The sequence below is a fragment of the Camelus dromedarius genome, chromosome 13, assembly GCF_036321535.1.
Source record: "Camelus dromedarius isolate mCamDro1 chromosome 13, mCamDro1.pat, whole genome shotgun sequence".
Lineage (NCBI taxonomy): Eukaryota > Metazoa > Chordata > Mammalia > Artiodactyla > Camelidae > Camelus > Camelus dromedarius.
The window spans coordinates 68,665,709-68,684,665 of NC_087448.1; the positions used below are offsets into that span (position 1 = coordinate 68,665,709).

Here is an 18,957-nt window from a genome sequence, read left to right on the forward strand (position 1 = left end):
CAGTGGCCAGCACGGGGCCCCGGTGCTCTGGGTCCAGAGTCCATTCGAACTTTTCCCACCGATTATTTCTTAGTGAACACATTGTAAACCTGGGACTCTGGTCTGGAAGAACAGTTTGGTTTTCTAGCATTTTCATGGACGGCCTAGGGGCCTGGGTCTTGCCAGTCACTGAGATGCACCCTCCCCATCAGAGCAGCAGTCATGGCGCTGGGAGGGGGCGTCTCCACTTATGGAACGCCCTCCCTTGCACTCGCCGCCTCGTGAGGATCTCACAGCCGACCTGGGGGGTGGACATTTCAGTTATTATCTGCGTTTCAGCAAACCCTCGGAGACTAAGAGGCTGACTGACCTGCCAGTAGACGGCAGAGCTGGCGTTGACTACGTTTTTCCCGCCACGGCTCTGGGGTTCTTTCTGCCATGTCTTGAGCCCTTTTTATGGAAATTTTTCCAGAAGGCATCTCTGGCTTTTGGGGTTTGCGAACTGAGCGTGTGCAGTGTGCCTTCTCAGTGTGACCCAGCCCCATCAGTGTCACCGGCCGTTGCTGTAGGAGCAACGGGGTCCCCGGGAGCTGAGGGGACGTGCGGTCCTCCACCCCTCCGGCTGGCTCCCGGGTGAGCTTAAATTAACTGTTAAGTGTCCAGACGTCATGCTGTGTCCTCTGTAGTTGCAGGAAACCAAACATTAGATGCAAGTCTGTGCAGGTTGCCAGGGAAGTATGGAGAGCGAGTTCTGCATGAGGGTCTTGCAGGAAAGGGTGGCTGATAACCTTTGGTGGCGTGGCTCTGGCCACTCAGAGACCATTTTGGGGGTGGACACTCAGACACTGACGTTTGCTGGATGACTGACACGCAGATGAGTGGACCTGGGGTCTCCCTCAGGAGCAGGTGGAGGAGCCCGCCTGGGTCTCGTCTCCCGAGAGCACATCTCTCTGTTCGTGTCACATGACACGAAACGCTAGGAGTTGACTGACATCCGTAGGTGTGGGCACGGGGGGCCGGGCGAGCTCAGGGTCCCCCATGAGGCTCTGCACTGAGCGCTGGGCACCCCGTTTCAGCTGATCAGCGATGGCAGTGTGGTCTGCGCCGAGGCGCTGTGGGACCACGTGACCATGGACGACCAGGAGCTGGGCTTCAAGGCGGGCGACGTCATCCAGGTCCTGGAGGCCTCCAACAAGGACTGGTGGTGGGGCCGCAGTGAGGAGAAGGAGGCCTGGTTCCCTGCCAGCTTCGTCAGAGTAAGTGTGTTCTCCAAGTCAGACCTGGGCGAGGGTCGGCTGGGGTGGGGAGCTTCTGCTGGGGTCGGCGAGGCGGCTGTCCACAGGGCTGTGGTCTCAGCCGGCCGCGTGCAGGCGCGGGGTTCCCTGCTGTCCTCCTGACTGTCCTGGGGGCAGAAAACCAGGGGGCCCACTGCCAGGCCCCTCTGCTCACCTGTCGCGTGTGGACCGCAGCTGCGGGTCAATCAGGAGGAGCTGTCGGAGGGCTCCAGCGGCACCCCGGGCGAGGAGCTGGAGGAGGACGCGGGCGGGAACCGCCACAAGCACCCTGAGAGCAAGCAGCAGATGAGGACCAACGTCATCCGGGAGATCGTGAGCACCGAGCGCGTGTACATCAAGCACCTCAGGGACATCTGCGAGGTGAGATGCCGACCCGGCCGCGCCCAGTCACCGTGGGCAGGCCCTCATGGTCACACGTCTGTCTAGAGCCCCCCGCCCCGCCCGCCCGTCTGGCCCACCCCGTGAGTGTAGGCGGCCAGCCCTCCTCCAGGACCCAGCTTCCCAGAGTTTTCGGAGCACATAACTCCAGGCACCTTTACATGGAAGCCTTTGACTTTGCAAAGAGCCGAAGGGTGGTCACAGTCGACAGCCCGCTGCCTCTGACCTCTGACCTCTGACACACAGAGAGACCCTGAGTCACCCTCATGGACAGAGAGCATGAGTGTCATTTGGGGAGGCCCAAGGCCCAGTTCTGCCCTGTGTGGTCCCCCACCCCGCAGCATGGTCTCCCGTGATGGTTTCCGTTTTTCTGGATCCCGTACAAGCGAGTGACCCGCTGCTCTGTCGTGCGCCCGTCCAGTCATTCTGGCTGTCCCCGGTGAATGCTGACGTCCGCATTCCCGTTCGGCTGAGCGGGTTCAGCACAAAGGCAGGCCCAGTGAGAGCCCTGCACCCCCGACCCCGGAGACTGGATTGGCCGGCAGATAAAGACCCAAACATTTGGCTCGTTTGCAGCAGCCCTCTCCCTCTGTGAACAGGCCGTTTAGGGAGTCCCTTTAAAGCAGCGTTTTGGGGAAGTAGTCACCGCTCATCAGCCTGCCCACGGCTGTGCGCGTCCCTCCACGGGGGTAACCCCCCCACGAGCCTCATGGGAAGGCCCCCTTCTCCCCCCAGTGTGGACGAGGGAGCTGAGGCTCAGAGAAGTGAGTGGTGGGGTCAGGGTGTAGACAGTCGCCCCGGAGCCTGGAGCCGAGAGCCTGTTAGTAGTCGGTGGTCCGTGTTTGCCGTGTGGTCGGCGCGGTCTGTGTGATCGCGTGGTGCAGGTTTGGGGGATAATTACTCCATGTGTTTACGGCCTTCCCTTCCTCCCTCCACAACCTTCCCGAGCCGCGCACAGCCGGGGCCCGGCGCACAGAGGGTTAGCGGTGCCTCACTGGTGCAGGCCTCCCCCGGTTACGACGCGCAGAGTCGAGCCGTCCGCAGAGAGTGGTGGCGCTGGAGTCCTCGGGGAAGGCCCCCCCGGCTCTTTGCCCCGACTGTGAGCGTTGCTCCGCGAGCCGCTCGTTGCGGGGCTGCCGTCTGTGTGTGACGGGCCTTCCCAGCTGTGAAGTGGAACTGGAGGTGGCCGAAAGTTACCTTGAGAGTTTCGAAAAAGCACGGGCGACCATACTGGTGTTCACCGCGAGCTCTCTGTTTCATGAGTGTCACCTGGAAACTCTACACGGGTCCTTGGATTGTAAATCCACCCGCGCGTACCTTTTCTCTCTCCTTTTGTTTTTAAAGTATTGAGGGCACGTCGCAGTCAAGGAGGTATTAGCCCAGCGGGGACCGCTTGGGTCAGATCCTTGTCTCTAGCTAAGATCCGCGCCAAGGCCACGGCTTTAGGCCCCGAAGCCTGTGTTACTCAGGTATGTGATGTCTGTGAGCTTCCAAGCTGACGTGACAGAGTCCGTTTCCGTGCTGCAGGGCTACATTCGACAGTGTCGCAAGCACACGGCTATGTTCACCGCTGTGCAGCTCAGCACCATCTTTGGAAACATCGAAGATATTTACAAATTCCAAAGAATGTTCCTGAAAGACCTTGAGAAACAATACAATAAAGAGGAACCTCATCTCAGCGAAATCGGATCCTGCTTTCTTCAACACGTACGTCACCCTTTACTTCTCTTAAGTAACATCCGGTCAAATAATTCTGAACTGTTTCTCCACTAGAAAGAGTCCTTTTTGCCCGGCTTCCTTTGTCTTCTTTATTCCTTTGAGTGCCAGATTAATTTCCTGTCCAGTGGAGGTATTGTCACTTGCAGATTAAGTTGATTGGTTTTTGTGGCTAATCTTTACCTAAATACCCCAAGTCCGTTTATTCAAAACCTCCTCACCTTGATGCAGTTTGGAGCTAGGGGTTGTGTTTGGCATAATTGCTAATGATGACCTGTTAGGTATCTATGTTCAGGGCTTTCCTATATCAGCTCCCGTTCTGCTGTGAGGTAGGTTTGATAATTGCTCCCATTTTCCAGACGCAGAAACCCAAGCCCAGAGAGTGAGCGACCCCGGGTCACACATTGGTAATTGGCAGATGTTGATTCAGGCCGGGCGCGTGGCCCAGGGACGCTGGCGGTCGGGGGAGAGGCAGTAATTGCTTGGATCGCTGTCGTGAGGCCGGCCCGAGCTCGTCGCTGAACGATGCCTGGCTGCCACCTTTTAGTACGACAGGTTTCAGAGGAAGGAGGTTTACCCCCAGCCAGAGCGGTCAGGGTGCAGTAACAGTGATCACAATAGCAGTGACAAGCAGCCCCCACCACCAAGGCAGCAGGGCTGGCACTGAGCCCAGGTGGTCCCCGGGCGGGCCCCCGGGGTGGGTCGCCGCTAAATGGCTGGAAACAATATGCTTCCGTGGTTGGTGGCTGTGCAGGTGGGAAGGTGGGCCCCTGAGGGCACTCGGCCTGTTTAGGACTTTATAACAGACCCATCTGGCCGGAGTGGGAGATTCACGGAGAGGGGTCATCGGTGGGATGCTTCGAGGTCAGCTGAGGCCGGACTGTGGAGTGGATCTTGCCATGAAGGGCAGGAGAGTGTAGCTTGGGGACAGGGGTGTCGCTGCCTCTGGGCGAGGGTGACAGCGTTAGAGGCACAGAAAGAGGGATCTGTTGAGGTGGGATTTGGGAGACAAATAGACAAGACTGGTCACAAGGAACAGAGAAAGCAGCATGAGAGCTGTCTCCAGGTTTCCAGTCAAAGAGTGAGCAAGTGAGTTAGGAAAACCATCCTATAGGGAAATAGGAGTTGGAGCCTGGTGGTGCCAGAGAGGTCGGCCGGGTAGGGAGCAGAGCAGGACACAAGCCAGGGGAGTGCAGGTGTAGGCAGGTGCATGGCTGTGAAAGGGCCGCTGGGGCAGGGGCGGCATCCAGGGAACTTTGGGAGTGAGTCCTGGGGGAGGACAGGGCAGCCTTGAGCGGGGAAGTCAGGGAGCGGAGGGGACGGGAGGGGTCGGCGGGTGAAGGATGAGAGCTGTGGATGGGGGCCGGGGTCCCACATCCTCCTGGTCCCCTTGGAGAAGTTTCTACCAGGAAGGAGGGAGGACAGCAGTCCCGTGTCCCTCGGATCAGGCAGGGTGAGGAGGGTGATGCGGGGGTGACTCAGAGGGTGATAGAGATGGCGCTGCTCCTGGGGCACGGCCTGCACCCGACGCAGCCTCTCTGTGGAAGGGATGCGCACTCAGCCCCCACCTCTGGTGTCTGGACGTGCCCCCACCCCCGGGGAGGAGGCTGATTTGGGGAGAACTGTCGCAGCTCAGTGGGTCCCTCCGGCCCGGAAGCCCCATCCCCGGGGTTGGGGGCCTGGGTGTCGCTGGCCCCTGTTGCGGCCCAGAGCCCCCGGGGGCCTGACGCCGAGCCTCCCCTTCGCAGCAAGAGGGCTTCGCCATCTACTCCGAGTACTGCAACAACCACCCGGGCGCCTGCGCCGAGCTGGCCGGCCTGATGAAGCAAGGCCGGTACCGCCACTTCTTCGAGGCCTGCCGCCTGCTGCAGCAGATGATCGACATCTCCCTGGACGGCTTCCTGCTGACGCCCGTGCAGAAGATCTGCAAGTACCCGCTGCAGCTGGCCGAGCTGCTCAAGTACACGGCGCCCGCGCACGGGTGAGGGCCCCACGGCCGCGGCCTCCGGGCCTTGGGGAAGTTGGAGGTGGCTGACCGCTGAATGGGGTCCTTGCAGAGGCTCCCAGCATCCCTTTCTAGAGATACTAAAATACAAAAGTGATTCTTAACCTGTGTCAGGAGCACGGGGGGATTTTTATTATGTTGTCGGTCCTTCTGATCAGCATAGGTTTTATGAATAGCTACTCTTTTGTAGCTACTCAGTTAATAAAAACAGTTGCGAGAAATAGACCAGCATGAATACAGTTTCAGAAATATGTCCTTTCCTCTTATTTGTCCTTAAGCTGTTTCACAGCATCTCACCCTCAGAGCAGTCGGCACAGGTGGTCCTAGGTACCCGTGGTGATCGGTTCCAGGACCCCAAGGGAACCAAAACCCACGGATGCTCAAGTGCCCTGCAGAGCATGGCTCTGTATTTATATCTTCCCAGCGAGTTTAAATCTCTCTAGATTACTCCTAACACCTAATATGATATGTAAACGCCATGTAAATAGTTGTAAATACAATGTAAATGCAATGTAAGTAACTGCTGGCAAGCAGCAAATTTAAGGTTTGCTCTTTGGGGAAAAAATTCCAGAAAGTTCCGGATATTTTCAGTCCACGGTTGGTTGAATCACGGAGGCAGATGCCCTGGATATGGAGGGCCGACTGTATTATATTCTGCAACAGAAAATGGCTTTACAGAGTGGTGAGGACACACAAAAGTTGGAACTCAAAAAGAGTAGGGAGCCTCAAGGTCACGGCGTGGTGCGTGAATGGAGTTGCTCAGGGGACGCATCTTACCGAGGTCAGGGTGGGCCCTCAGCCCTTTCTGGGCCAGCTGGGTGCTCGCTCTGCCTCCCGACCACCCCTCCCCAGCCCCCTTCCCTCTGGCTCCGAGCACAGGGCTTCTCATCATGGTGACCTGAATGCTCTGCTTCCCTCTGGGGCTTATTACCCTGTGCCTGAATCCTTCTGAGGGAACCCCAGGTTACCCTCTGCTTACTGAATAGCAAGTCCTCGTTTCCCGCACATGCGGGAACGTCTGGCCCTGCTGTGATCTGCCCAGTCAGTGTCGGAGCAGGCCCGCCCACTTCCCGAGCTGTGGGGGAAGGTCCCCTCCTAGGGCCCAGCTGCTTGGTGCTTTCACCAGCAGGCATGGGCTCTTGGCTTATGTTCCCAGCCTTCCACAGCTGGAAGGCCTGTGCGGACACGGCCGTTGTCCCACAAGGTCTTAGAACAAAGCTGACTGTTGTCGAAGAGAACCAGACCTCGTCTGTGTCATCCGTGTCTCCGCACAAAGCTCTCACTCCGCCTGGAGCTCGGGGAAGGACAGTCTGGAGGGGGTCTAGTCTAGCGAGAAGAGGGAGCAGGGAGAGGGGTTGTGCCCAGAGGACATTTGCTGCAGCAGAGGGGTTTTAACGTCTAACTTTTGCCCTGAAAGCAGCCGTGTTCTCCAGGGCAGCACCTGGCTCCAGGCAGGGGTGGGGTGGGGATGGGTCACCTTCTGTCCTCTGCCCTGGGCTCCTGCTGAGACAGGGCTGGGAAAGGGGTCTCTTTACAATTAGATCAGAAGGTAGAAAGAGGAAGAGCTGGGTCGCTGAACCACATACCCGGATAACAATGTCAGTTCAGAGAATTTGGATGAAAGGGAGACGAGAAAATAATTCATTGAAATAGGTAAGAGGAAAGAGAGCTCAATTTTTTTTTTCTTTTTCTGATGGAAACATGGAAACATCAGAAAAGTTTGATAGAAAACAGCAAAGTCAGGCAAGTCACAAATTTGGAGAAATTTTTAGGAAAAGACTAAAAAGGCACCAGGATGGGGAATCAGAGACAGTAAGTAAGAGAACGCAGAAGCAGAGCATCTGGGAAGGCAGGGCTTCCTTAAAACTTAATTTTTCTCTTTTAAGGGCTTTTTTCATTACGAGGTATTACTTAGACATTTTGGCTGTTTCCAAAAAAGCATTTCAAAGGAGATGACAAAAAACCAATTTCCTTGTCTGAAGGAAAACAAAGTAAAATTAAAAAAAAAATTACACTCTATTTCTTCTGGAATTGCACAGAAAACCTTGTAGAAAAAAAGTACCATGATTCTGCACACTGTCTTCACTGCTGGAACCTGAGCTGAGGGGGGTGCTTCCATTGTCCCAGCAGCCCCCACCCCGGTGTCACTGCATCCTTCCTTCCTGCTCTGCTCCTGCCTGTAGACAGCGGGGTCTGGGCTTCCCGGGAGTTGGGGGGGACTTCCCAGGGGTGGGGGGGCTGCCCGGGGGTCAGGGGGGCTGCCCGGGGGTGGGGGGACCTCCTCAGGGCAGAGCTTAGCTGTGTCTGGTCCATCAAAGACAGTGGAGCCTGCTGCCTCCCAGGCTTTTATCCCAGCTGTGCAGGAGGACGGGAATTCAGGACAACTGAGACCCGGAGACCCTGTCCCGTGGGACACAGGGAAGTGCGGAAAATAAAAAACTTAGCTCATTAGCTGGGCGATTGGCTAACACGTCCCCAGTTGTGAACGCTGAGCAAGACCCGACCCCAGACTCGCTCTGTTGCAGCCCGTGTACAGGTCGGGGCTGCAGCTGGGGCCCTCATGTTACCTCCAGTGTCAGCGGGGCCACAGGGAGGATGAGGGGGTGCGTCGTGGTCTGATGCGGTGTGGAGAGCTCCAGGAACGAGGGTGTCGACGAGGGAGATGCCGCAGCAGTGTTCAGCTGGCTCCCTGGGCTCTCCTGCCCTTTCTTGATTAATGAAAACAGTCCATCGTCACTGGGACCAAACTCATTTCTCATGGCCTTTGCTTTCATTCACTGTGGTTTCTGGGACATGAATGACATTCTTATTCCAAAGAATTCTGGATTGCATGTGGTCGGCCCCCTTAAGCTGTGTGGACTGTAGCCTCTTCACGAAGGAACAAGGAAAAGGGAAAAGTGGCTGTTGTTGAAATGCCATTTCGCCTGGACCGTCAGTATTCAGTCTGCATGGGTTATATTATTTTGTGGGTCCTTATTTGCCAGTTGCACATTACCTGGTTAAAATTAACCCCTTGCTTTGCAGTGATTACAACAACATAAAGGCCGCCTACGAGGCCATGAAGAACGTCGCCTGTTTGATCAACGAGCGGAAGCGCAAACTGGAGAGCATTGACAAGATAGCGCGGTGGCAGGTGTCCATCGTGGGCTGGGAGGTACGTGGGAGCCCGCCCCCCCAGCATCCAGCCCCGCCCACACCCTCCACCTGCCCACACCCCCACCTGTGCTCCATCGTGGGCTGGGAGGTACATGGGAGCCTCTCCCCGAACACCATCCAGCCCCACCCACACCTCCCACCGGTGGCCATCTGTTCTGTGACTGGTACTCGTTGCTCTTGGCTTTAATGGCTTGGTATTTTCAGGCATACTGCTGAAGTTAACAATCAAATCCTTTCCCCTCTACCTCCACTGAGAAATACTCTGAAGAGTGTCTGTAGTCAACTTACTGCTTACACTCTGTCTCTCTTGCTTGATTGTGGGCTCCTGGAGAGCCGCTGGAGAACATTTAAAATACGGGTCATGGTGTGGCGGGAGCATGAGTCGTGTATGGTCTGGGCAGGACTGATGTTCCGTCTGTGAGGTGGGGAGGAAAATGTGACCTGCCTCATGGGGATGCTGGGAGGATTACGTAGGACAGTACAATGCAGTGCTTGGTTCAGCCTGTGGTGATGGCCTGGCACGTGTGTGCTCGCATCACACACACACGTACACACACACACACACACACACACTACATACACACTACACACACATGTTCATGTATAAAAACAACAGTGACAGTAGCTAGTCCTATGCTGAGTTTACCGTGTGCCCTGCACTGGTCTAAGCCATTTAAATTCATGAACTCCTTTCATCCTCCTGACAGTCCTATGAAGTAGGAACTACGATTAACTCATTTAACAGATGGGGAAACAGGCACAGAAAAGTGAGGTAGCTCGGCCACAGTCACACAGCTGGGAAGAGGCAGAGCTGGACCCTCGGGCCTTGCAGGGAGTCACTGCGCCTGCGGCTGGTACTGAGGACAGTAAGCCCATGGCATTCAGATGGTTTTCAGACGCAGCAGGAGTCGTCCGACATCCAAGTAATTGGTCAGAACCCCTCTCCCAGAGGGCTGCGAAAGTTCCGACGGAGAAGTTAGCTTTAGGTTGCAGCACTGAAGCTGGAGAGACATACTCCTGATTTCAAGGCCCTCGTCGACCTCGGGAGTTTGGACAGGACCGCGGGGATCCCTGGGTCTGAGTCTCCTGTCCTGTGAGTGAGGAATCTGGGGCACAGAATCACTCCAGGCAAGAAAACAGAAAAGCTGTTTTGGAGTCCAGATCTTTTGTCTCCAAAAAGTATTGTGTTATAACTGGGATTAAAGGAGAATAAAATCTTAAAATCAAAGGGCAGAAAGTTACAGTGGGTTCAGTCCAAGCTAAATATTACAGAAGTGCGTTTTTCCTTCTGTGCTTGGACCCTGGCATTTAGGGGGTGATTTATTGTCAGAAGTTTACCAATTCCTTGCTGGCAGTTTGGCATCTGGCCTTTTGTTCCAAGACCCTAGCCTCGGTTTTCCCGGGAGCTGCCACACCCCTGACTCAGAGGCCCCCCAGGTCTGCAGGACAGAGCCCCCCGTCCGCAGGGAGCCTCCTGGTCCTTGGGGGTCAGGCCGGGCCAGGTGTCATTCTAGATCTCGATGGGGTGCCATCAGTCCAGCATTTCTCACCAGGTCACAGGCACACTCCCATTTTCTCAGTAGGAAAAAAAGGAATTTCACGCAGGAGACCGGTAGCCGAGGTGTGACTGGCCCTTTGAGACGATGCCCCGTGCGTGGGCCTCACGTGGCTGCACAGCCCGAGGAGGAGGCTGTGGATTCTGTGTCGGGGCCTCTCCCCGGGCCCGGGGGGCTCAGGCGGGAGAGCTCAGACGTGTTCCCGCCCTTCCAGGGGCCGGACATCCTGGAGCAGAGTTCCGAGCTGATCCACTCGGGGGAGCTGACCAGCATCAGCAAGCAGGGCCGGAGCCAGCAGCGCACCTTCTTCCTGTTCGACCACCAGCTGGTGGCCTGCAAGAAGGACCGGCTGCGGAGGGACGTGCTCTACTACCGGGGCCGCACGGACACGGACGCCGTGGAGCTCGTGGACGTGGAGGACGGCCGCCTGGGCGCCTGCAGCCTCAGCGTCCGCAACGCCTTCAAGCTGGTCAGCCGCACCGGCGACGAGGCGCACCTGTTCTGCGCCCGGAAGCCCGAGGACAAGGCGCGGTGGCTGCAGGCCTGCAGGGACGAGCGCAGGCGGGTGCAGGAGGACCGGGAGCTGGGTGAGCCCTGCCCCGGCCCCTCCCGCGGTTCACCCCCTGCCCCCTCCGTCCCCGCCGGGAGATGGAAAGAGACTTGCAGGTCTGACCGTTTCTGCACTTGCTTACAAGGCAGACGTGAGAGGCGAAGTCACCACGGCAGAGTTTGTCCGTGTTTAGTCAGTCCCGGGCCCTGCCACATGTGGAATTACACCGACTGTCCCATGTGGCCCCGGTGATGCAGAGACCTCTGTTATACCCATTTGGCAGATGAGGGAACTGAGGCATAAGGAACCCACCCACCCTTGTAACACAGCCAGGTAGCCTTTGAAACCAGCTCGGCGTGACCCCTTCACTCCCCCTCCCAGGCCATGAGAAGCCCCAGACAGTCCTGAGGCTTCCTCTCCAGCTGTGTGTTTACACACTTTGTTTGTTGGGTTTTGGGTTTTTTTTTGTTTTTTTTTTTTTTTGCCTTTTTGGAGGGGGAGGAGGTGATTAGCTTTATTGACTTAGTTATTTTAACGGAGGCACTTGAACCCACGACCTTGTGCACGCTAAGCACGTGCTCTGCCACTGAGCTCCACCCTCCCCCTCAGCCTCCTGCTGCCCCCTATTCAGGCCCAGCAGCCGCTGCCTGTTGTGCCCTCTCTCATCCACGAGGCTCAGGGCCGGGCGTCCCGCATGGCAGTGAGGGCAGTGCTGCCTCTCGCTCAGACTCCCTCCCATCTTCCAGCTTCGGGGTGTTGATGGGCCCATGAGACAGAAGCCTGGTATTTAAGCCGGTGGCAGCACCCCTGGTCTCCAAGCCCAAGGTCCAGAGGCTCCCGGGCACAGCAGGGATCTGAGCACAGACGGGAGTGGAGGTCAGGGACTGTGGGCCCTCGGGGACGGGTGGAGTGATGGGCAGCGTCCGCAGAGGTTACCTGCTGTGGGATGCGCACTCCTGCTGTGAGGAAAACTCAAATGGAAACCCGGAGGGGCTCCCCTGGCCCTCCCCGTGTCACACGCGACACCACCACGGGGACAGCTCTCACCAAGGGAGGCTTCGCGGGGTCAGACAAGTCAGGCAGAAGGAGCCAAGCAGTCCACAGAGCGCTCTGGACACTTCTCAGCTCTGCTCCTGGACAGAAAAGCGGGGAGCCTGATTTCACACGTCTTTGCAGCACAGGGCTTCCCTGGAGCTGGTGCTGGGAGACTGGGATGAGTGAATGAGCGAATGGGTGAATGGGTGGGTGTGGCCCTCGGGAGCCGCTGAGCCTGTGAATGGGGGAGTGTAGAGTCAGAGAGGCCACAGGACCCTTGCCTGGCCTGTCACGTGTGCCCGAGGCATCCCGTGTGGGTATGTCCTGGAGCCACGTGGGTGTGCGCAGTGGGAGTGAGGGAAGGCCGGCGTGGGCCTGGGAGCAGTAGACGCCAAGGGTTGGGGGCTGGAGGGGACACCAGGACCCGTCAGGACAGGTGTCAGGGGTGCTGAAGGCCCAAGGCCCAGGGCGCAGACGTCTGAAGGTGGAGGGGAGCCCTGGCCGTGACCCCTGGCCTCATGCCTGCAGGCAGAGCCTAGGTCTGCTTGAATCAGGTGGAGGCCTGCCCGGGACCCGCTGGGCTGCCTCGCCCGCCCCTGTCTCTGTCCTCTGCCCTCTCTTTGAGCCATCTACAGTCAGGGCAAAAAAGCCAGGCCCGGTACTTGGAGATTTCCTTTGCTCAGGGTAGAAGCAAAACCTGCTCAGCTTTCATGGCCGGGAAGTGAGCAGACCCTGGGCCCCGGTGTCTGTCCTCTCCCCGGCGCCCTCCTGGGGGGTGATAAATAGGGTGACCCGTGTGCTCGTCCCCCGGGTTTACACAGGTGGTCTGTGCGCCTGGTCACCAGCACCCGTGCCCTTCCCCGCGTGTCCCGCTCGGGGGAGCAGTGATGCGGCCGTCCCGGTGATGGTCCTTCCCCTTTTTTGCTCTCTCCAACCTCCATACTTCTGTAGAGATGAAGGCTCTTTGCCTAGGGTTACTGAGAAGGCCTCAGGGTTCACGTGGTTACGGTGCAAGTTTTATACTGAAATGTTTTCACTTGTTTTGAGTACATCTCGCATTTGTTTCTAAATCCAGGAATGGAAATTCCGGAAAATCAAAAGAAACTGGCCATGTTAAATGCTCAAAAGGCAGGACACGGGAAGTCAAAAGGTAAGTTTTGGAGAAGGCTTCATCTCCTTAGTGGGTGTGTCCGTATCGCAAGTAAAATCACAAGAAATGCCCCAAATTGTTGTGTGTGACCGACTCTAAATGAAGGAGAGAAACACAGGTAACACTCAAGACGATGAATTGAAATAACGGACAGTTTGCAATAATCCGCATTTGGCTGTGACTGTGCCTCAGTGTTTGCTAACGTCTGAAGATGTGTCTGTAAAATGTGAAGTGTGTCTGAGTGGGGGCCACGGAACTTCCAGACCTCCTTGCTCGGTCCCTGAGCCCCACCCTGCCCAGGGGAGGGGGGTTCTCCGCAGGCCTGTGGGGAGGAAGTCTCCACCCCTAGAACGGCTTGTCAGCCGAAGGGATGGGCTAGTTTAGGTCAGAAAAGAAGGTGTACGAGTTCAGTACACCGAGCAGTGAGTTAAAGCAAAAGATTGTCCAGCTTGTTGAGAGCCCGGATTCTCTGCCCCGCACGTGCGCCCCTGGGAACTACCCGGGCAGCTGCTGCAAAACACCGGGGGTAGGGGGCACAGACCCCGCGTCTGCCGTGCAGAGGCCTTCCCTGCGTACCTAACACTGTACGAGGTGAAACAGTAAGGCTGTTTGTTCCACAAACGCGTGTTACGTTCTTCTAAACTTCATTCATGCGAAATGTACCCCATTCCATATTTTCCAACCTGAAAATGCAAAAGCAAGGCTCAGTGAAGCCCAGGATGGATGGGCTGAGAGGAATTTATGGCCAAAACTGCACTGAGCGTCCATCCCCCACAGCGTCCCTCCCACTGAGTTACAAATGTCTTCAAGGCAGAAAACCCCCCTTTAGTTATTTATTTTGTGCGTCTCCCAGTTCTGATTCTGCCGCAGTAAAAGCTACACCGTGACCCTGGCTTCAGCTTCCTGCAGGAATGGTACTCTCCCCAGCAGGGTTTTAAGCGAGGACTCAGTGAGACCGCCCGGGCCCCCGGCCCCACGCACGGTCTGAGTATGAGCATTTGCTTGCATGGCTGTCGGGCGTCCTTTTGAGATGCGGCTGTGGGGTCTGGTGCTTTGCTTTCCCCTTTGGGCTGACACGTGGTGCTCAGTCTGTGTCCCCCCTCCCCTCCCGAGTCAGGCTACGGGGTGTGCCCGGCGGCCCCGCCGCACCAGACCTTCCGACCGGTCCACCAGCGCCACGTCACCGTGCCCCCCAGCGTCCCCCAGCCGCAGGTCTTCGCCCTGGCAGAGCCCAGGAGGAAACCGTCGCCCTTCTGGCACACCTTCAGTAAGCTGGCCCCGTTCAGGAAGTGACGGCGGGAGAGCCCGGGAGAGGGGAGCCCTGCGCGCCTCTTCTGGGCGAGAGCCAGGAACCGGCAGGACCTGGGCTGAAGAGCTCTTGCGGGGAGCCAGTGACGAGGAGGCGGACCTGGCCTTGCCTGCAGGCTTCAGAGACCTGGCTGCGTCCTCGGGAGGGAAGGGGGCTCAGGACGCACGGCTCTAATGCCCGCTGGACCCCGTGTGACCCCCGCCAAGGTGCCAAGGCCTGGACCCGGGCCGAGCTCTGAAGCGACGCTGGATGGTGGCCCCAGGAGGATCGCTGGTGACGAGCGCGCCGCGGTCCAGGCTCAGGGTGGGGCTGAGCGCTCGTGGGTTCCCGAGGACGACGGGTTAGGCTCACTTTGCATGTGATCTCGAAGGGGATGGGGGCGGCGGGGTAGCGCCCTCCCACCGCCTGGACCCCTCCTGCGGTGTTGGGGCAGGGGTTACTGCAGCCCTGCAGGTGCCCCCGGGGTTCCCCGGTGTCTCCCGAATCCACGCAGTTGCCAAGTGACGGTGCCTGCCTCCTCCTGCGAGGCCCTCCCGTACCGGCCGCAGGGGATGGGGGGGGTCCGTCACGTGGCCCGGGGTCTGCAGTGCGCGGCAAAGCACGAGTTCCAGAGACACCGCTGCCCTCGAGGCACGGAGGGAAACCCGCTGCTGCGGGACTTGGCCCCTCTGGCCAGCGCTCCCCGCCCACGTGCCGTGTGTTAGTCCGTGAGCAGAGACCTGAGAGTCTGTTCACACAGGCCCATCCACAATAGAAAAACCCATTTCCTTCAGTCTTGGGCTGAAGTGAAGGCACAGGTGTGCCAGGTGCAGGGCATTCGCAAAGAGCACCCTCGCCCTCGGGGACGGTGACGGGAGAGCACGATGCTGGGGGCTCACGTCCTCCGCACTGGAAGCTGGCTTTGCGGCACAAGCCCCGCCAGCAGCGCCAGGTGTGCGTGACCAGTGCCAGCGGGTTCCTGAGGACCCTGTATAAAGGAGACCCAACAACAGATCCAGGCCCGGCGACCGCAGCCTTTCCCAAGGACGGCCGCTCAGGCCGAGCCCTGCGGCAGGAGCCTCCCCTCTGTCTGTGCTGGTCGTTCTGAGGACAGTACCTTCCAGCTGTGGCTGATCACACGGGCTCTGCAGGAGAGGCCTTTCGTTTGCCTCGTGCAGCGCCGGGGGGCGGGGAGGGCGTCACACGCCCCGTGTTTTCCGGCTTGAGGGTCTCTGTGCTGTTGCTGCCCTTGGAAGTGCCGTTTGCCAACAGGCCCGTGCTTAAGAAGAGACACACCTGTGCTGGCCTAGACAGGGCGGAACCTGAGCCTCCAGGTGTGGGCCCCCACCCCCCGCCCCAAGCTGTTCCCCAGAGGTGCGTCCCGGGGCCCCAGGGCGGGCCTTAGAGCATCAGGCAGGAGTTGGTCAGGAAGTCTTACCACCCGCGGCCTGGCCCCGCCTTCTCCAGGTGCTCACTTGGAGATGGCCTTGCGGGAAGGAGGTGCTGGCTCTGGGCGCCCTGGGGGGAGGCTGCTTCCTGAGGAACCGTGCGGATCCGTGCGTCGGTGGGGGTGCTGCCTTTTGAGCGGCTTCTCTGTCTTAGCTGCCTTTCTGCAGCTGCCCTTGTGCCAACGAGACGTGACACTGTGTTCGAGGACTGCACCTAGTCGGCTTCTCCGTGGGCCCCGCAGCAGAGCCGAAGGGCCTCTGCTAGAGTGGTTGGAACATGCGGCAGTTTTAAGCAGTTGGGCTGCTTGGTTTTTAATAGAAGAGAATTAGTTTGAGGATGTAAAGAGAACAGTTCTTATGATCCGTTACCAGTGAGGATTCAGCTCAAGGACAGGCGCTCCCAGAGGGCCCTGTCTCCCCCGCCCCCCACCGCCTTCGGCCGGAGCCCAGGGAGGAGGGGCTGGACATGCCTTTGGCAGCCGGGTCTTGTCCCTGGCCCGCCCCCTCCTCCCGGGCTCCCCCACAGAAGGGCGGGAAGCGTGGACGCCAGCGCAGGTGTGCGTCCCCACTGCCCCGTCCACTGTGTACAACGTGACAGTCACTTGATCAGATGTCTGTCCTGCAAGGGCCTTGCTTGGATTTCCAGGTGATTTGAAAACTGATAAAATGCGTTTCAAAGGACAGAGCATCCTTTAACTTCTTTAAATCTGTGTGCTTGTGTTTATTACCATATCCCTGAATTCTTTACAGAATAGATGGCTCAGTGTTCTGTTTTACGTTTGCCAAACTTCCTCCTTGGTTTAAGTCACTTGGAGAGAAAAGGAGAAAAAGCAAAGAGCCTCCTGTAAAGACTGTCTATGTGCGTTTCACTGGGGAGCTCGCCTTCTCTGTCTGTCCTTTTCTCTTTTTAACCCCCCATTGCACAATGTGGGTGGACCCCCCCCCCAAAAAAAGGTGGCATCACCTTTCTGATGAATTTCACTTACTCTCTCATTCGTGTTCCCAGACTTGCCAGCTCTGTTGAAAGACCATGGCAGTGGCCTCAGGTCCCAGCAGCCTTCTCAGTTTGGATCTTGCCTAAACTGTGTAACCACCTTGTGGCAGATTGTACGCGGTCGTGAAACAGAAGGTTGTCGGTAAAGTCCCGGAGGAGTAGCGTACTTTGTCTTTGTTTTGCAAACTGGAAGAAGAGGGCGGTCTGCCAGCCCTCCCTGGGACGGCATCTCCAGAGCTTGCTCTCAGTAGATCTGCTCTTTTCCCCGGGCAGGTGTGATTTTGTAGTTGAAGACATATCACTCCCATTTCCACGCTACTTTGTGCCTTTTTATTCGTCCCACAAAGACTAAACCCCATTCCTGTTCAGAAAACCCTCTCAATCCCCCATTCCGTTGTCCAGACAAAGAGCAAAGTGCATTTAATTCAGTTTGTCTCACAACAGGAATGCCTTGTGAAAGCCACGACCCAGCGTTTCCTCAGTGGGGTTTGCTCTGTGCCTGGGCTGGTTTTCCCGGTGCAGGTCCCCCAGTGACCTGGCCAGAGCACAGCAGCCCCACCACCTGGAGTTGGGGGGGAATAGCGGTGCGATACCTTGTTGAGAGGAGAAACAGATGTGTCCCCAGCTCTGTGCCAACGAGGGCAGATTAACGTGGCTTCTAGGCCAGGGGTGCTCGGCACAGATCAACAAGGTCAAGCTGTCCCCAAACAGTCGTCCCCACAGTGTGCAGGTGACCCTGCAAATGGTCCTCCGTGTTAAAATTTCCCTTGGCCGGTGCTGCTTTCTCGGGATGGGTGCAACCAAGGTGGCACCCGCAGGATTCTGAAAATAAGAAGTAGAAACTGTCTGATCTTGAAAAAAGAACAAAACGAAAACCCAGAAACTTAAATACTTGATGCAGATTTAGTTAGAACAAACTTAACATGACTGTTCTTGTTTTTTAGGTACCTGACACTTGTATTTAGAAAATACTTTTAACTGATTCTGTGCTTTAACCGACGTTTTTCTGGTTTGTTTTTTTGTGTGTGTGTGTAAATACGAGCATCAGTTGTGTATGACTTGGCTGCTTTACAAGGCTCTGGCCACCTCTTCCTTCGGTTCTAGCTCATCAAGTCGCCGTCGTCTGTGTCCGTCGGGCGACAGCTTCCAGGCTGAGGAAGATGCTGTTGGCCGCTGACGAGTGTGGTACAAGGTCGCTGCAACTGACGTGTATTTTCTCTGAATGAAGTTTTTGTAAAAAAAAAAAAATTATTTACAATGTTATTTGAATGATCTCTTGTAAATGCTGTGAATCTATATTTGTCATTTTGTATCTATACATTAAAGTTAATTTGCCAGCCTGGCTCTAGGAGTGCATTTGACTGTGTGTGTGTGTGTGTCTGTAACATATATACTAAGTGCGGAGGAGGTGCCGCGAGGGTTTCTGCGATCAGCGCTCAGCCCCTGCCGGGCACTGATCGATGTCCCTGCAGCAACATGTCCTCCCCTGATGAGCTGCTCAGACCGCTGGAGGGGTGCGGGGGGCGAGAAGGCTCAGGGGAAGGAGAGGCCACTGGACCTGAAGGGAGCCCCCAGACGTTGGAACGAGGCTGGCGAGGCGCACACCTGCTGAGGGGCGGCTGCCCGGCCCCGGGGGGAGCCCTCCGCGCTGCGGCCCCTTCCTGGAGCTCAGGTCCCCACTTGGCCTGGGCGGGCGGGGAGGGGGTAAGAGTTTCCTCCGCTGATTAACAGCTCAGGAAAGTTAAGCAAATAGCCCTTTGTCGCTGTGATGTCCTCAGAAGAGGGCTCCCAGAAGGCTGCCAGCTGTTAGTACTTTTTGTTGACTCTGAACATCCCTCGGCTCCCCTCCTAGGGCTGTACTGAAAGAGGGGGCTTCGCTTGGGGCCAGGGGGCCATGGGAGCCCTGGACCCTAACACCCCTCTTAAGGGCAGCTGAGGAGGGCACCCCACAGAGGGAGGGGTGGGCTGGGAGGCAGGGCGTTTCTCATCGGGCTTCCAGGGACACGCCCGCCCACCAGGCCCGGGAGATGCTCGCATGTGTTCAGGAGGGACACGCACACGGTGTCACTAAAAGGCCAGTGTGCAGCATGGGAGCATGGACAAGTTAGGAAGGACTCAGGGACGGGGAATTCTTGGTGAGCTGGGGCAGGGCCCCAGCAGGACCCCCAGGCGAGCCCCGCGCAGCCCCACGTGTGCTGCTGGGATCCAGGTGCGCTGGGACTCAGACACCCCCAAGTGATGGAAGGGCCAGGCCGGGGCTCTGGGCTCCACTAGGCTGAGTCTCCAGAGGTGGGGAGCTCACTCTAGGGCCAGAGAAGGGGCAGAGTTAAAGCCAGAGGCCGGGGGACACCTGGGGAGACGGAATCCAGTGGAGAGACTGGGAAAGGGGGGGAGGCAGCTGTGAAGA

General features: G+C 57.5%; 1 protein-coding gene across 7 annotated transcripts in view; it reads left to right on the forward strand.

Moving 5' to 3' along the window:
* SPATA13 (spermatogenesis associated 13) overlaps positions 1–17,894 on the forward strand; it is a 225,457-nt gene extending 207,563 nt beyond the window's left edge. For 6 of the 7 annotated variants that reach the window (XM_064493261.1, XM_064493262.1, XM_064493264.1 and 3 more), the window contains 8 exons: positions 1,056–1,235; positions 1,449–1,634; positions 3,180–3,359; positions 5,117–5,349; positions 8,398–8,527; positions 10,300–10,672; positions 12,746–12,820; positions 13,938–17,894. In XM_064493261.1, the coding sequence (XP_064349331.1) occupies positions 1,056–1,235; positions 1,449–1,634; positions 3,180–3,359; positions 5,117–5,349; positions 8,398–8,527; positions 10,300–10,672; positions 12,746–12,820; positions 13,938–14,113 (1,533 nt within the window). In that variant the 3' untranslated portion in view covers positions 14,114–17,894. The remainder of the gene's footprint in view (positions 1–1,055; positions 1,236–1,448; positions 1,635–3,179; positions 3,360–5,116; positions 5,350–8,397; positions 8,528–10,299; positions 10,673–12,745; positions 12,821–13,937) is intronic. The other variant, XM_064493263.1, reaches the window with a different exon arrangement.
* The last annotated feature ends 1,063 nt before the right edge of the window (positions 17,895–18,957 follow it).